This window comes from Natator depressus, chromosome 2 (genome assembly GCF_965152275.1).
Source record: "Natator depressus isolate rNatDep1 chromosome 2, rNatDep2.hap1, whole genome shotgun sequence".
Classification (NCBI taxonomy): Eukaryota; Metazoa; Chordata; order Testudines; family Cheloniidae; genus Natator; species Natator depressus.
The window spans coordinates 212,614,644-212,633,359 of NC_134235.1; the positions used below are offsets into that span (position 1 = coordinate 212,614,644).

General features: G+C 38.6%; 1 protein-coding gene across 3 annotated transcripts in view; it reads right to left on the reverse strand.

The window, feature by feature from the left end:
* Positions 1–18,716, reverse strand: part of PHF14 (PHD finger protein 14) — a 296,760-nt gene that overhangs the window by 88,311 nt on the left and 189,733 nt on the right. The window contains exon 17 of one of the 3 annotated variants that reach the window (XM_074945849.1): positions 6,691–6,808. The exons of 1 other annotated variant lie outside the window; for it this stretch is intronic. In XM_074945849.1, coding sequence (XP_074801950.1) covers positions 6,691–6,808 — 118 coding nt within the window. Of the gene's footprint in view, positions 1–6,690; positions 6,809–15,453; positions 15,482–18,716 lie in introns of those variants that run through there. One more of the 3 variants, XM_074945851.1, reaches the window with a different exon arrangement.

The following is an 18,716-nucleotide window of genomic DNA, read 5'->3' on the forward strand; positions in this document are numbered from 1 at the left end:
GGCGAACCGCCCTGAGATCTCTGACATTGATATGGAGGCCTAGGTTGTGTTGCAGCCAACAGCCCTGGGTGTTGAGCTCACCCAGACAGGCGCCCCAACCCAGATCTGACGTGTCCGAGACCAAGACGAGCGAGGGCGATGGGGTTGCAAAGGGAACTCCTGGCAGCACCGACTTGGCATCCTGCCACCAGTCCAGAGAGGAGAGGACGTGACTCGGCACCATGACTACTCAGTCCAGGGGTTGCCTGCTTGGAACGTACACTGAGGAAGCCACGCTTGCAGGGGCCTTAGATGAAGCTGGGTGTGACTTACCACATAGGTGCATGTGGCCATGTGGCCCTTCAGACGCAGGCACATGTAGGCTGCGGTGAGCGGTTGGCTCTTTATGTGACCGAACAAGTCCATATAGCTTAAAAGCGCGCTTCTGGTAGAAAGGCCCTGGCCTGCATGGAGTTGAGAACTGCTCTGATTAACTCTGTGCCTTGAATGAGTGTTAACATGGATTTTTCTGTGTTTATTAGGAGACCACTACAGGTGGAGCGTACCAGATTGAGGCTCCTCTGGACCTGCTCTGGAGTCCTGTCCTCGATGAGCCAATTGTTGAGATGGGGGAGATTTGGACCCCTTGATGCCTCAGGTAAGCCGCCACCTGCGCCACGCATTTTGTGAACACCCTGGGGGCCGAGGACAGGTCAAAGGGTAGCACTGTAAATTGGAAGTGGCGCCCCGCCACTAAGAAAGGCAGGATACGTCTGTGTCCTGGGAATATGGAGATAGGAAAGTAGCATCCTTCAAGTCAAGAGCAGTGTACCAGTCCCCCAGATCCAGGGAAGGGATGATGGAGGCCAGGGATACCATGAGGAACTTCAATTTCCTGAGTGACATGCTGAGACCCCGCAGGTTCAGAATGGGTGTGAGTCCCCCTTTTGCCTTCAGGATTAGGAAGTAGAGGGAGTAGAACCCTCTTCCTTGCATATCCTGGAGAGTCTCCTCCATGGCCCCCAGGCATAGGAATTTCTCGACCTCCCGAACGAGGAGTTGCTCATGAGAAGAGTCCCTGAAGAGGGACGGGGAAGTGGGGGGACGGGAAGGAGGGGCAGCCAAAAACTGCAGGGTGTAGCCCCGAGCCACTATGTCCAGGACCCAACAGTCCGACGTAACCCACAACCAGGCTGAGTGGTAGGGGAAAAGGCGGTCGAAGAAAGGGCAGGAAGGATCCGGACAGTTGGCTGGTGCATCACTCCTGAGTGCACCCTCAAAATGAGTGCTTCTGGCCCCCGGGGGCTTAGCCAGGCCAGGCTGTGCAGGAGATTGAGATGACGAAGGGCAGCAGCAGTTAAACCCAGTGTCCCTTTTTCTTGCAGGCCCCTGTCGAGGCTGCCACTGTCTAGGTGGCGGAGGAGGCCGGAACGGCTGCCTGGACATCTGATGAGTGTGCATCCCCAGGGAGCGAAGGGTTGACCTTGTATCCTGCAGGCCATGCAGATGTGTATCTGTTTGGTTGGAAAATAGGCCAACACCATCAAACGGGAGGTCCTGGATAGAGGCCTCTCCCAGGACAGGCTGGCGGTCTGGAACCAGGAACTGCACTGCATGATCATGGCTGAGGCAACCACTCGGGCAGCTGAATCGACTGTGTCCCAGGCCATCTGGAGAGAGCACAGGGCTGCTGCAGTCCCCTCTTCCACCAGGGTTGCGAACTCCTGGGCCGCCCCCTGGGACATGGAGTCCTTGAACCCGAGGAGAGAGTCCCACAGGTTAAAACTGTAGCAGAGGGCCTGGTGGTTTGCTACCTGAAACTGGAGGTTGGCCGTAGAATAAATTTTTGACCAAACAAATCCAGTCTCTTAGTCTCTTTATTTTTAGGGGTGGAGCTGGTGGGCCCCTGCTTGTCCATTTTGTTGGCCGCTGACACGACCAATGAACCTGGTGGCAGATGAGTGTACAAGTACTCGAACCCTTTTGCAGGAACGAAGTACTTCTTTTCTGCCTTTTTAGAGGTGGGCGGGATGGAGGACGGGGTTTGCCAGATGGTTTGGCAATGTTCAGAACCCGCTCATATACTGGCAGTGCGACCCAGTCTGGGGAGGATGTGGAGAGCACACTAAATAAGGTGTCCGTCTGCTCCTCCATCTCCTCCGCCTTGATGGCCAAGTTGGATGTGCAGCAGCGCCTGATGCTCACAGAAATTGCCTGGTGGGCTAGCTCTGGAAAGCCCCGCCACCGCCTTGTCCAGGGAGGAGGAGGATTATTAGATGACCGGGGGAGGTCTGGCAGCATACTCACCTGTTGGTGCGGGAGGTCTTGGGGTGGGTACCGGATCCTCACCCGTGACGGCCGCCAGGACATCCTGCACTGAGCCCGGTGCCGTGGGTACCAGGAGCACTGCCTTCGGCCTGTCTGATGCAGCGACTGAAGGCTGGCAGGAGTGGGGCACTGACATGACGGGAACGCCCCATGCATTCCAATACGGCCATTGGGTCAGCCACTGGCTCTGCTGCCAGGTCGGCACCGATGTCACAGATGCACCCTCTGGAGCCCAATCATGTTGCCTGGGCAAAGGGCTGAATTGTGCCTCCAAGCCTGAGCCGTTGTCACCCTCTGGCGACCAGGGCAGGGTTGTGGAGGCTTGAGTCGGACAGCTCACCATCACCACCGGAGACCGGTGACGGGAACGGTCCGAATGGTGCTGGGGGTAGGGGGAAGCAGTGCTGTGTCGAGGAGCGCCCTCAAGGTCTCAGTGACTGCAACCAACTGTGTGATGAAGACCGGGGCCAGGGAGATCGACGATGCCTGGGCGAGCTTTGGCGCAACGACGGGAATCGGGAGCACGGTGCCGACAACTCATAGTGGCGAGCTGGAGACCTGGGTTGACGCGGAGACCAAGAATGTGGCGACCTAGGGCTCTGTCTTGGCTCTGGAGAACGGCGGTGCTCGCCTGTTTTGTGCAAGGCCTTGCCGGCAGGCTTGCCCTTATGGGAAGCCTTAGCTGGTTCCATAACTGCACGCAGTGCCAGCTTCAGTGGAGGTGCTCTCAGCTCTCCAGGTGCCAGGGCCTTGGAGGAGGTTGACAGAGCCATCGATCTAGGCACTTTATCGCTCCCCGGAGTTGGTGGCAGGCCATTCAGGGAGAGGAACTCCCCAAGCCCGAGCCCTTTAGAGGCGTGAAGTGGGCGTGAAGTGGGCGTAAGGCCCGAGCAGTGTCCTTTGCACAGAACCCCTTGGTTGGACTTGGTCGGTGCCACCCTCTTACTCTTTTTCTTCAGCACCGGCAACAGGGATTGGTGCCAGGAGGACCCTGGAGGTGTGCTGCGCACCGAAATTGAAGAGCTGGGTGCCAGTTCTGGCCACGCCAGCTCCAAAGCCGGGCGCAGGGCAACCTGCATCAAGAGTGCCCTAAGACGGTGTCGCACTTTCTTTGTGTCTGCGGACGAAAGTTCTAGCAGATGCGACAGCGCTCCTTTATAGGGGTTTTCCCAAGGCACTGTAGACAACCCTTGTGCAGGTCACTAACAGGCACAGGCATGTTACACGAAGAACAGGGATTGAAACCAGGAGAATGGGGCATGCCCCCGCCAGGGGAAAAGTCCCCACTGGGACACTACCTAACTAACATTTAACAGGTACTTAAGAACTAACTAACAAAGATTAAACTATTTGCCGGTAAAGCACATGGCTAAGCTAGACGAGAAACTGCTGACCACTTGCGAAGCAAGGGACAGAGGTGCTCCCACTGACTACCACCGGTGGTAAGAAGAAACTGAGAGGGCGCAGGGCCGGTGGCACCCGATATACCGTGCCATGAGCATGGCACTCCCGAGGGTGCCATAGCCAGCCCTCCAGGTATTGCTAAGGCAAAAGTCTCTGATGGCCACACACGTGGGCACGCACACCCCTACAATGGAATCGACATGAGCAAGCACTCAAAGAAGAACTATAATTAGGAAGGTAGATAATGTAATCACCTTTATTAGGACAATAAAATCATTATGCAACACCTCGTGTATTATAACTTCACTTTTTATTGAACCAATAAGTACCACATAATCTATTTGTCCAATTTTTTTCTAGGGCCAATACACCTAAACACTCGTTGTCTAGGAAAAGTTAAAATTTGTTTATCTGAATTAACATTCATACTATTATTTAAATTGAATTTAAGCAGATGAATAGCAAAGGGAAAAATTAAATTTCCTTTATTACTTTCCATTTGGAAATATTACTTTTTAAAGTCTGATTTCTCCACTGAAGGGAAGGAGACTGCATTATTGTCTTCTTGGCAAATGCTGAAACGTGCAATCCTATTTCACTGCTGTAATCCTTACAGGAAACTTTGTTGTGACATACCAAAAATTGGATTTAGTGGTTGAGTGAGAGATTGAAAATGCTTGTGGCTCAAGTCTGCTATTCATCCAAAGGTCAGACAGAGTGCAGCAAACAATGCCAGATTCCTTACACTGTTCCTGCCTAATGGACTTGTATTCAGCCCAGAAGGAAGACCCCTTCCTATTTGGAGAAAAAGCCCTAGAATTCATAAGTATTTATTGGATGTTGAAATATATGCAGGGTATTATGTGTAAAATATATACTATAAAGCAAGACAACAGATTGAAATTGGAACAGAAAGAAAACATTAAGACTTTTAAAATTATTTTCATATAAAGGAAGGACTGTACGAAAAGTTTAATTCAGCTAACATGATCTTGTTAGACACAATGTAGCATAATAGATGAGAGAAAAATATGGTATGCTAAAAAGAAAGACATCTCTTAATATGGACAGTAACATAGCTTTTTTTCAATAGTTTCTTTACACTGCTTTGCAAGAAAAAAATTCTTTGTTAAGTAACTAAACAAAGCCACAAGGAGTCCCCATAAGACAACTTTCTCAGTATCTATCATATTCATCATTTTCTCATTCAAATATAATTAAAATTGGCTATGTTGAAAATAGTGCAATAAATCAAACTTAATTGTTAAATATTAATTTTAAGAATGGGTCTTTATGAATTAAAAATGAAAATCAGTCTCAGTAATAAACATCTTGTTTGGTATATTTTTAAATGTGAAGTAATCCTTAATATAAGTACAGTAAATATCTGTGGTCATTGTAGCTTGTAAATTCAATTTTATTTTTTCAAAACATTTCATCTTACATCAAAATATCTAAAAATTAACACACTTTACAGAAAAATAATGTTGAATTAATTTTCATGGTAAATTATTCAGCAAGCATAGCATTTTATCTGAATAGTTTGGCCAGCTACGCCAAATACACATTTGGAGTTTCAAAAAGTGCCCTTTTGCAAAAACAGTGAAAAAATACGAGGCAGAACATTTTAACTAATGTTATAAAGAAACCCTTTTGGTTTAAGAGGTGACAGGAATTCAATATCAATTATAATTCACTCCAGGAGTGACCATTGTATTTAAGTGGTATTCAAGAAAGACTGCTTGATGTCCAAACTATAGTTGACAGCTAATTTCCAGTGTCCATCTTTGTATCTTCTTGAGGAAGAATGATTTGATTAACGCCCAGCAAAGCAAAGTATTTTATTTTTCCAATTGTAAAAGGACACCAGCAACTTGAAAATCCCATTTGTGCTTGAAAATTTTATATCTACTTTAGTTATAAATAACTGTACGCCTAAGAAAGATTATTAGAAGCTAAAGAAGTTAGTAGAAAAAGATCCTCTATTTTTTCTGTTTGTTAACTTTGCGTGTTTGATAGCATTTTCTTTATAGTCCACTTCTCTATGTAATCAGTTATTCGGTCACTTTATCTCTTCCCGAAAATACACTGATAAGCAACAACAAGGAGCAGAAAAGCTTATGAAATTAACAAATTTTTGTAAAAGTTCTCTTATTTTAATGATGCCCTATCAGCAAATGGATATTTTTAAAATTAGTCACTTTAAAAAAATCAAGTTGACAGTGTCTCTTTAAAGCATCCAGGGGGTGCTGGCAACCATGCCAACACTAAAGAAACTAGTGTTCAGGAAAATCTTAATAAACTAAACCAAACCCAACAAAAAAATCCTATGTCGTTTGCAGGATAACAATACAGAAATGGATGATTGTTGGTAGCATTAATATAACAAAGTTTCAGTCGTGAGAATTTTAAGTTCAAACAATTTTAGAATGTCATATCTTACAACTATCCTTCATGCTAACCTAATAATGTCCCTCGCAATTGATTTACATTGGAAAAAACGAAACAAAAAAAAATGTAGACTTTCAAATCTTTCATAAATACATTTTAAATGAATTTACTATTAACCATGCCTTCAAAGGTTATGGTTTACATTATTAAAATATTAAAATATCTGACTGCTTATAATGGGGCAAAGAATGATATGGTATTTTAACTTAATACTTTGGACTTATATATTTTGGGGGTCACAACCATAATGTAAGAAGAAAATAGTTAAGAGGAATAAGAAACTCCCCTTTATCGAGCCAATTAACACAATTTCCATTTTGCATTTTTCTCTCCTTTAGTTAAAGTCAAGATGAAATCCTTGCAGTGTGACCTTTAACTGTGTGGATTTAAATGTCTGTTTCCCAGTGCAGATCTATGCAAAATGTTCCAACACAAACTCAAGATGAGAAACTATGCAATGATTTGCTCAAAAAGGCTGTCCAAAACCAGAACTCCTCCTCTGAGTTTTCACAGACTGAATTAACTTACTTTAGAGGAAGTAGAATCACACTCTTGACATATCCATCCATAGCCTGTCTGTTTTGGAGATTTTTTCAACGGAGGGTCCAGACAACCAAAATGGTAGCAGAGTCTGCATTCATCACACCTGCAGGAGAAACAGATACATTGTGTTTCTTCATCAATTAAATCAAGCACACACTTTGGGGTAGTTCACCCCATGGAAAACTTACCACCAAATCTCTGAATCATTAGTTTGGATTAAAACAGACATTTTCAGGAAGGGTGATTTACATGTACACTCACACATTTCAAGTATGTTTCTATTTAATTTGGAATATTCTCATGGAGAAATGCAGGAGGCAGCTATGTATTTTCTCTATATTTATGATTTGCAGAATTTAGTACACTTTCCGGCTAACAAAACTTTTTACACTATGGATCTTCCATAATGTCTGCCAACATATCTAGAAATTCAAACATGTTTACAATTGCATGAATGATTTTTTAAAATAGTGACTTTGTAACTAATAAATAAAATCTGCACAAAATATTCAATAATGTGAGATTCTTTTAGTAAGAATTTGAAAAAGTTATTCAATTAAAACATTTTGCTGTCATCTTTCACTTATAACTGAAAAAAGTCTACCCTGTACACATCATAATTCTGAGTTTATCAACAAGCTTTTTGATAATGTTTTGTGCCATATACACCCTACAGACAACAGTCTGAAACATCGATCATAAGTATTCTTTGTTCAGACATTCTTAGTCTACTGCCACTGAAGAAGCATTTGCTATACTGCCGTGCTTAATGAAAGGATTCTTACATCAGATAGTACAACAATATGCTCAAGAGGAAAATAGAATTTAACAGCAAATAATAGAGATTCATACATTTTATTGAAGTGGTTGTCTTCATCACTTTTTTGCATACACCCTATGATCTTTTGTTCAAAAGGGAAAACTTTTTGAAAACTAATTTTGTCAGATTCTTTTTATTTATTCCATTTAAGTGTCTCAAATGTTTGAATTAAAGCCTCATCAGCCAGGAAATCCACAAATAAGAAGCTAGCAAAACACATTTAAGAAACCCCCAAACTCTTGCAAGGTGCAGAATGCAGAATTATTTTTTTAAAACATAAAAGGCACAGTGTGCTACTTATCAGACCAAGAATAACAATATATTTTAATAAATTATTAACAGAACACAGAGCACATAACAGAAAGAGGATTAAACAAAAGGAATGCACTAAAATATTTGAAAAGGAAAATGCCATATAAAAAAATAACCAGTTTGGGATAGTATTTGGTTAACCTAAACAAGTATTTTTCTGCATAACTGCAGAGGGTGCACATATTCAAACTTATTTTCAACTAATTTAATAAATACATTTCAAAAGGACTCTATTGGATCCTAAAATCTACAAACATGAGAATATTAGTCATTTTAGTACAACCGATACAGATTCTGTTAGCAGACTGCTTAGTAATAGCACAGCAATACGGGAGAACAGTTGTAACAGAAATGTTCTGTTTAAAAGAAAACAATCTTTCCTCTTCAAAATCATGCTTTAAAATCTCTAATTTGGAGGGCGGGGAAACATCTTTCACCCAGAATGCCCAATATTCTGATTTTACTTTAAGCCATGTTTCAAAAGTCATCCAGTAAATCTACGTAAGTTGGGTTGAAATCACCATAACATTATGAAAGAAGATACAGGTTTCAGGATCCTAAAGCCAAGTTTTGTTCTTGTATTCAATTAAATTTTCTTTTCAAATCAGTTTATTTTGTCTATAAAGAACAATATTCTCACATTCTTCTTGCATATGTATATACTAAATTAAAAACTTCAATATGAAAGTTTCCAGAGACTGTTTGTTTGTTTTATTTAAATATATATACACAACTAGTGAGAGCATGTGGATGATGAAATCATCCTCATATACCACACACCATTCAGATGTGAATGTATCAAATGATGCATATTTACAAAATGATAACCATAAATTGTGAAACACTGCTTTTATATTTTGTTTTTATAAAAATATATTATTGTACAGTAGAACCTATATTTGATCTTTTAAAAATATGAAAATAAAAGAGCTCCCTTAGGGAAAACAGCACAGTAAAATGATAAATGTACTGTGCAATGATAGGTAAATTAAAATAAATTTAGCTGTTTAAAAAAAGATGATCTTCTAGGCACAAAACTATGATTATCCCAATATCCTTTCCATTGATTCCAATGGGAATTTGACCATCGACTACTATAGCAGCAGGACTAGACTCTACCAATGTTAATATGGTGAGATGGTAGGATACAGAATACATTTCTGGTACACCATACCTGATAAAATGAAGGATCTACTAATCAGAATATTTTACTACTGGACCATCTGCCTGGCAGCACTGTCGTGTGATACATTTTTGGTGATTGACCTTCAAATTCTTGGAGAAAAAGGGACAGCTCACACACATTTCAGCTCTGTAAAGAAAACACTTGTTCCTCCTTGATGAATTATAGTTTAGCATTGGCACCAGCACTGGAGGAAACCTGGTCAGTTATCATATGCCTGTCAGTTAGGTTACAAAGACAACTGGCAAAATGAGTATTAAGGTCTGCAATATGAACCACATACTATGATCTAGGGTCCTAGTCAAATGTGGAGATGGAAAATGTACTGTCAGATCCAGAAACAGAACCTAAACAAACTATAAGATGACTTTGAAACTTTAAAGTTATGTGAATTTGTTGGTTGTGAAAGATGCCAAGTTAATAGCACCGGAACTTTGCAGTAGTCATGTTCACAGAACATGTGGAGAATAGATACCAACAGTGCACGCTTCCCTACACTACCCGGAGAAATGTGCCTCAGACATGATCTTGTGGGAACTCTGAGGTGAATAGATAGTTAAGTACTTGGCTTATCTGCTAGGGTTATAAACAAGAGTTTATAGGGTTATAAACAAGCTGACTAGCACACTCTGCTTTCTATACATGTATAATATTTGTTTAGCAATGTATATCCTCCATAGTTTAGACCGGGGTGCCCAACCTATGGCCCACCAAAGCATGACATAAGGCCCTGGGCATTCTTCAACACAATATACCAATGACTGATTCATTAGCGTTTTGTCATCTTTACATCATTTTAGTTTATACAAGTGTGTAAATAGACAACACTGTACGTAGAAACAACCTATATAAACACATATGAAACAAGCTGAACTTAAAATATAAATCAATACAGGTGACTTTAAATCTTATTAAAATATATAGAAATCTACTTAGTTCACACAAGCTTGTGCTTAGGTTTATGTGGGCCTACTGTGTAATAAGGTTGGGCACCGCTGGTTTAGACAAAATATTAACCATATGAATCAAAGGTCAGATTTTCCAAAACAGGCATCCACATTTTCACCCACTATTTGAGGGGCCATTATATGCCAAAGTACGTGATCTACGGGTGCAATTAAATACTCAGTGGTCTAGGAGTTGTACCCAGAACTTTGTGAAAACAAAAAAATGGAGATCCTCTAAGTGTAGGCTAAAAAACAAGCTCCTGGTGTTAAAATAGCTTTAACTGATATGATGCTACCTATTATTGTCAATGCCTTTAACAAGATTCAAATCATGTTACATAACAAAATTAGGAAATGCTTTAATTTTCCATTCCAAAAAGGAAGGCAGGTAATTGATTTTCTAATTTTACATGGAGAAAATAAGGTAGATAAACTGAGGAAGGAAGGTGAAAATTTGTAGTAGTTAGGTTAATAAGTTAAATAATAAAGGAAATGGTAACAATTGAAAGGAAATATTGTTCATATGTAAAAAAATATAGAATGGAGGTCAAGAATCTCCTCACAGCCAGAGGTTGATTAGACAGTTCCATACCTGAAACACGTATGCTTTGTTCTTTATTAAAGTGATCTCCATCTGCTCATGCCCTTGGAATTTTTTTTAGCAGTATAGCCTGCTGTGTTCAAGCTCCACATAACTCTGTATTTTTCCTGTTCATAATTAACTAATTATGCTCTAATCAATAGTGTAGATCCTGATTTTACAATGTAAATCAGATAAATGAGATAATGGCTGGGGGTCAATCTCATTTTATTTACAAAGCTCAGCACACACATCCAATTTCATTACCTCGCATCTACCTGCACAGGAGGGAATCTTATCAGCTGGCCTGCAGAAGTCTTAGAGTGAGCAGTGGGGAAAAAGTCCTTTGCTTTTATAAAGGAACAGTGGATGCAACGCAAACCCATTACAGACACATTTGTAAGTCACCACAGTTAATATCATATAAATTTACAAAGAGCTGACTCAGGCAGAGTGAGAAAACCTATTTTGCATTCATAAGTCAGCAGTGCCCATCTATAGCTGTAAAAGTAATTACCTACAAGTCCCTGAAACACAACATTAATAAGCTAATCTTTAAATTCAACTTCACATAGATGCTTCAGAGACTACAGAAAATCTCTCTCACTTAAATGCGCATACTATTGCACATTTGTCTACAGTGTCGTGCAAAAAGGTACCATGTTAAAGAAAACTGTATATATTCATCTCTGAGGGTAAATCTATTTTATGGGAGGAGGATATACAACATTGCTAGAGCATGAGACAAATCTTTTGAGATAGAGGGGGCCTATAATACAGTCATTCCTCAAGCAAAATTCCAATAGATTCAGTCTAGAATTTTACAAACAATAAACTGTCAAATAAATGACTAGCCTGAGCTGTACGTTCACTCCACCACCCATCAGTTCAGATCTATAACACTCCTTCTATTCCAACACCAGGGGTGTATTTAACTGTCACAGTATGCTGTCTGGGTTCCCCTCTGTGTTGGCTTATTCTGACCCCATCTCCTAATTAGGCGTTCCTAATACTACACACACTGTGAAGGACAAACCTCCTTCCTCACACACTAGGCTCTCCTGCTTGCTGACTCAACATTTAACCTTAAATCCATGCCTGCCCAACACCGCTGGACCTCTCCTGAGCCGAGGCTCAAATGTGAACATATGTGCTACGTTTGTGATGTGCACAAACAGAGACTAAACTAAATCTGACAGTTTTTCACTTATCTAAAGCTGAAGTTGAACCCAGGATCCAGAGGTGAAAGGATAGTATCTTCTAGATTGCACTATCAAGCCGTATGTGTTCATTTTCCTTACCAAAAAAAAGGAGCCCCAGAAAAAATAAAATACTTTCATCATGCAATATTTATCGGACATTCTGCTCTTTAGACAACGAAAAATGTGGAAATATTTTCAATGCCTGCATTCCAAAATCATTATATTGCATAATCATGCAACCCTACTTCATGGGTTCCAATGAAAGTGACTTTGGTTTTGATGTGATTTGTAGGTTTAGGTAACATGCCCTTCTTTAAATAAATACAAATTATGGGTCAAACATAAAAAAAGAAAAGGAGTACTTGTGGCATCTTAGAGACTGACGAATTTAAACTGGTTAGTCTCTAAGGTGCCACAAGTACTCCTTTTCTTTTTGTGAATACAGACTAACATGGCTGCTACTCTGAAACCTGTCATAAAAAAAGAAAAGATAGATTACACAACTCCAACTGAAAGTATACAGGCCATATCCACAGCAGCCCTTCGGCTCCTTTGTAGTGGTCAGGTAGAAACCTGCCCCAATTAGGCAGCTGGGTATGAGTAAAAAGAAAACAAGCATACATCTATCATTTGTATAGTCAATTCCACTTAAAAAAAAAGTTGTGTTTATAACCACGCATTTTAAAAGTAAACATCTAAAAGCAAAGAAAAATCATGCATGTGACTACCTTCACACAATTTTGGAAAGCTATATTTTGTTTATTTATAATGTAAGACTCCCTAAATCGTCAGGGTCACAAAAATCTCTTGTCTGCTTTATGTAACAAATGAACTCAAAGAAACTTTTAAAAAGCATTTACAAATTAAAATGTAGAAATACCAGCAAAAAACCTGCTTCAACATATATGCAAGTTAACAGCATCCTTAGGGCAGAAGTGTGTATTCACTTTTGTTATGAGGCAGCTGTGGTAAACTGTGCAACACACTATGGGTTCCCAAAACAAATTATACAGGGAAATTCCGTAAGTACATGCACACACAAGGGGAATTAAATGCATAGATACAATGTATATGTATCTCTCTATGAGCGTGTGTGTCTCAAATATACTGGGATTATAAACTGTATATGATATATGCCTATTGTATGAGACCTGCTTTTATATTATTTTTAACCTGGAATGAGTAGTTCTATGAAGACAGAGTGCTAGAAAGATACATACTACATATTTTTCCTTCTGGGAGAGGGAGGAAAGGGTAGTTGTATTTTTGTTTGTTTTGTATCCATTAAAATTAGACTCTGGAAACTCTTGTTTGTTACAGACAAACTATGAGCAGGTACTGTACTAAATTACTTCTCCCGGTCCTAACCTGCAACATCCACACTACTTCAGAAGTTTGGGCATTTCAGAAGTTCAAACTATAGTAATCAACTGTACTCAATTGCATGGTGGTTGTGAACTACTGTAAGTGTCCACTAAGGATTAGAAGATCACCACTGAACATTTCAAGATATGAAATATGCAATATTTTACCCAGGTTTCCAGAGAGGAAAAGCAAATGAAATAACTCACTACATGATAGAGTTGTGCACCTTACCAAAATAAAGCCGCCACACAACACAGCTGACAAGAAGTCATTATTCTACCTTCCAATGTTTTCATGTTTGCTAATCACCAATGCACTTTCCTCATTCCACGTGAGACTGTAGCACATATTTCAGCTAAATTCAGTGTTTGCTAGCTATAAAATGGTTGTTGTAAATAATGATTAACAGAACAGTCATTTCATAAACATGTACCTGAGTATCTATAGTACTGATGATGCTGGACCAGTGGAGGATGATTGCGGAGAGGGGCATCAATGGAAAAACATAGACAAAACTTACTGTCTCAGATTAAGAAGTTTAAGTAATCTACTACTAAACAAATGAAAATTTAAGGTAGCAAAAATTAAAACCAGGAAGTGGCACTCACTGTCTCACATTATGTCTTCAGAGAGAATAAAAGAATGCTGTATTGGGAACTGGAGTTGGTAACACAAAGTTCTAATTATTGACCATATGTCACAGTACATTTGGTTTTCTAGTAAGATAACGTTAAAAAAAGGTAATTAGTAATTCCTAGCCAGAAATTAAGTAAGGGCCTGCATCATACATGATGAATTTTTTTCCTATTAACAAAATGGCTAGATGTAATTTTCTCTAGTCACCCGTGTTTCTGAATTCTCCAAGAGTTGCATCTAAACTCTGTCCTCTCTTATCTAAAAGGGCCTTCAAACTTGAAAACTGGACTCCCAAAATACACATTTCTTCATTTAGGAGGAGCTCTGTGTGTGCCTTATGGCTAAAGAACATTTATAAAATGTTAAAAAGAAAATCTTCTTTTGACTTTTTTTTCAAAACAGTACAACTTGTTAGACACATCAAGTTAATTTTATTGAACATAATATCCAAACATGAGACGCCCTAATAAGATATGACTTTTAAATTAGTATACACCGATTTGTATTTTTCTCCTATCACTTAATACAGCATGTATCTTTTTTCTTTTATGTTTAAAATTTATTTTCAACTAAAAATATAACTTGATGGATGACAAAACCCCCCACCATAGATCAAGAAGTTCCAAGATGATATGTTGCAAAGTTACAAGTATGATTACACTTGAACAGAGTTTTTTCCCAAGCAAGTTCAAGATGAAACGATGGAAATGTCTATATACTGCTGCTGTAGATTTAAGAACTTGATCAGTATAGTTTGTAGACCAAAATATTATGTCTGTATCTATCTGGAGGTACATGGACGTAGATGAAGATCTTTCAGATGGTATGCTGTGTGATCAGTTCTTCATTCATCCCCAACTTATATAGCAGTTTCATATTTAAATTAGAAAAAACAAAAAGAAAAACCAAAACATACCTTGACCTGAACACCACAGTAAAATTAATCCAAATAAGACAATATTCAAATTTTCCTGTTTGTCTCAGCAGTGATCCAGAAAGCATGGATATTGATATATTTCTATTCACTCGAACATTTGAAAGTGGAAACAATTAGCTCATGCTAATAAGCACAAAATCAATTCTTCTGCAGCAAGGCTATTATTTCAAAATGAGAAAGTGTCAAGTGTTTTACAGGTCTGTTATTGCCACTGTACGGAAAATAATCCTTTTACATAAACTTCTATCATATTCCACAACACAGTATTTATATAGGAATATTCTTATTAAACTGCATATTAGTAGAGCAGCAGACTGATGGCAAAGCGTTGATTTTTTAAATAAATCAATACCACCACAGAGGAACATACAGTATTTAAGTCCCATAGGTTTCTGTCACTCTTCAATGAATCCAAGCACTGTATATCATCATTTGTCAAGGAAGCACAGGGGAACAAGACATTACTTAACAGGACAATTCTGACACAACATTTATCTGGTATTTTCCAACAATGGATATATCAAACGTTCCTGATTAGTGCAAAAAATGCAGGCAAATTAACTGCCTTGTCAGTCCAAGTAACAAACCAATCACTTACATTCTAGCCAAACCTGACAAGCAAACTCAACTTTTTGTCACGATAAGCTTATGAAAAAGACAAGATAGCTGTTCTCCTTTACTTTATGTACTCTATTGAGAGTTTTATCCACATTTTAAAATCACATTTATAAAAGAGGTTTCCAGGATTGCCTCCGAGGATGAGCTGTGGTAGAGTTGTGTCTCATGAAGGGTATCTACACAGTAAAGTGATAAGAAAAGAATATTAACATTTAAGATCATAGCAGCTCTGCTCTGTGTCTTATGAAACATTTTAACACCACAGTAGATTTAAATAATATGTATGGTCAGATCCAAATAGATAGTTTAAGAGTAATGTCATACACGAAAGCCTTTTTCTTTTCTTAGAGTCCAAACTGCAAACTGACTTGGGTTAAGTGTAGCATCCTTTTTGATTCTTTGCTCAGTGCAGTTCAAAAAGAAGAGGAGACTGCTTAGGTTTTTGATCATAAAAGCAATGGCTTAGTTAAGACAGACAAACATGAGCATGCAAGATAGAGTTCCACCTATGAGGAAATGCTAAGTAACAATACATGACACAGTGTGCAGATAAACCAGATGCTTACACTTCTTGTGTGCATTGTTGCAGTTGCAGGAGGGTGTTTGTTTTATAGAAAAAGTAACAGAAAATAAGCTTATTTACTTAATTTTTACTAAACATCCACTCTCAAGACAGAACAAACCCTTTCTTTAAAAAATAACCGCTTTCTATTCAGAAGTTGAGGTACTTAAAATACATTTAGTATCTCTTTTAAAAAATACTGCTTACATTACAAGTAATTAAGCGGAAAGTGAGTAAAAAAATGAGACTGTGTCAAAGAAAAATTACCACTTAAAGAAAAATAACAGGAATGGTGTTGCAGTTTTCGAGCACCAATGTTCATTTAATGTTGGATTTAGGGGTCCATTCCTTTGAAGAGCAAGCAGTAACGTATGTAAATACACTCCACTTCTCCCTTCATCTTGATGAACTGAGACATGGTTAGATCCTAAAATTAGCTGCACCCATCCACAATGATTTTACTATTTAATGAATTAAGTTTTAATAACGAGTCTGCACATCATACAGTACTGATGTAAAGCCAAACCAAGGCCACTAAAGGAGTACTCTAAAGGATCTGCAGAGCAGGTCCAAGAAGCCTATGAAGAAAGTATATTTTAAATACGTTTTTAAAAAAAACTATGTACACTGTTAAAAGGCACTGGGTGAAAGATCTAAACAGTGTATACCTCGGAATAGCAAGACAGCAATTCTGTAGTAATTTTCCCTTAATGAAAAATGCAACATAATGAATGTTTGTTACATATACATTAACAAAGAAAACTATTCCATTTAAAAACAAGCTTTATACTGCCTACTCTCTAATTTCATATTTACAGTATTTCCAAAATTGGGCTACGTCAACATTTCTTTCACATCAAAACGCCTCCACCTAATTTACTATAGGCTATTTAAGGAAACAATGGCTACTTATACATATAAGCAGCTCAAGCAACAATTGATTCATGTAAATGGAAGACAAAAAAAATATAACTGAGCAAATATATTAATTTATATATTTATATATAAATATATAAATATAATAGAACTCACATTATCCACAAATAGCAATTGATTAGCAATTTTACTGATTTGTGGAAAACTCACAAAACATTTCTTCTTTGTCATTACTATTAAAACTCTTGTCCACAACCCGCTCATGAGAAACAGGGTGGATAAAAATAAATAATTAAAAACAAATAATAAAAAACAGATTTTTTAATTTAAATCAGATTTTTATATACATTAAATACAGATTATTTTTTAAAATAAACCTATTTAAAATTAAATTTTAAATTTGACATCCTATGTTAAGGCCTAAGCTTATTATAATTTATTAAAATCATTTAAATTAAATACAAAAAATAATATTAAGCAGTACATGTTTGCTGCCAAGTTTTAATGAAAATCAGACCATTGAGTTGGTGGCAGTACTAGAGTTTGCTGAGTGCTAAGCCAGCTTTTGACAGCAATAACATCATCTGCAGGTACAGAGAGAATATTTTATTCATTTCAGTTTATTCAACTAGTTCAGTTCAATGACTAATTCAGTCAAAAGTTAAGAAACCAATTTGGAGTTGAAAAAGCAGAAAACCTTGTTTTCTTCTTCCAATTTATTAGCAAACACTATGTGTGGGGGGTAAAATCTACTAGTTCTAAAATCTTGAAGGACACAGTGACCAGAAACCATCAGTTCAATAAACTAACTACAGATAATACTCCCTTTGTTTAACATATCAATTAGCTTTAAATGAAACACATTTTGATAAATATTTTTTCCTATGTATCCAGCACATTTAAGGTAGTTTAATTTTAAAAAATATTTAAATTCTGTTTTTGTGCATTTTAAGTTGCATTTGAATTTACATCCAGCTAGAGACTGACATGAATCACAAATAAAAATTAATAATAATCTATTACTAAGAAATGCATCATTCATCATTTTCTAATAAGAAAAAATATCAATATTAAGAATCTGAATAAATGTAAGCTAAGGTTTATTACTGCTTTAATAAATATGTATAGATAGCAAAAAGAGGCCCCAGATTTAGTGTGAAAGCTATATTTAGTAGCAAATCAACCAGTTTTAGTGGTTGCTCGCCAATGAAAATCATTCTTTCTTTAGGAAAATAACTCAAAAGTATGAATGCAAAACATGATTAAAATGGATTATTTAAATCCAGGTTTTCTGCTTGCTGATTTAAATCATGATTAAATCAACCCTGACACTGAGTGATGTGATGACTCTCCCCTTTGCCTCTCCCCTTTCCATTTCATCTACCCCCAACCCTTACTGATCCAAACAACTAGTCCTTTTCTCTTGTCCCCTCACTGGCTTCCTCTCACTTACTACATCAACTTCAAATCCTTGTCTTCCACTTCAAGGGCCCTACTTAATCTAGCCAACCTATACATTTCCAGTCTCAGCTCCTGCTTGTTGAGATTATCAAAAATGACTGGTCGATTTAGTCACAGAACTCACATTTCCATCTGTGACGGGAGAAGTGAGGACTTGCTAGGCAGGAGAATCTGAAATGGAAACATGAGTTCCCCAGACTTTCCAGTCAGTGGATGGAGCAATAGCAGGCCAGAAGAGCTGTGTGGGGTTTTTTGTTTTTGTTTTTGTTTTTTTTTGGGGGGGGGGGGAGAAGGGGAAGAGGGAGGAAAGGTGTTATAGCTAGGGAGGTTCCCTATACACCTCTGTTCCTCTAAAAGAACCTGTTGACTTCCCCTACCCTCCATGGCAGAAAGGAAAAAGCTGAATCCCTTTCTGTCTCTCCTTCCTGTACAGGGAATAAGAGAAGAAAGAAACAACCTCTCTCTCTCTCTCTCACACACACACACACACACACACACCCTGTCCATATCAG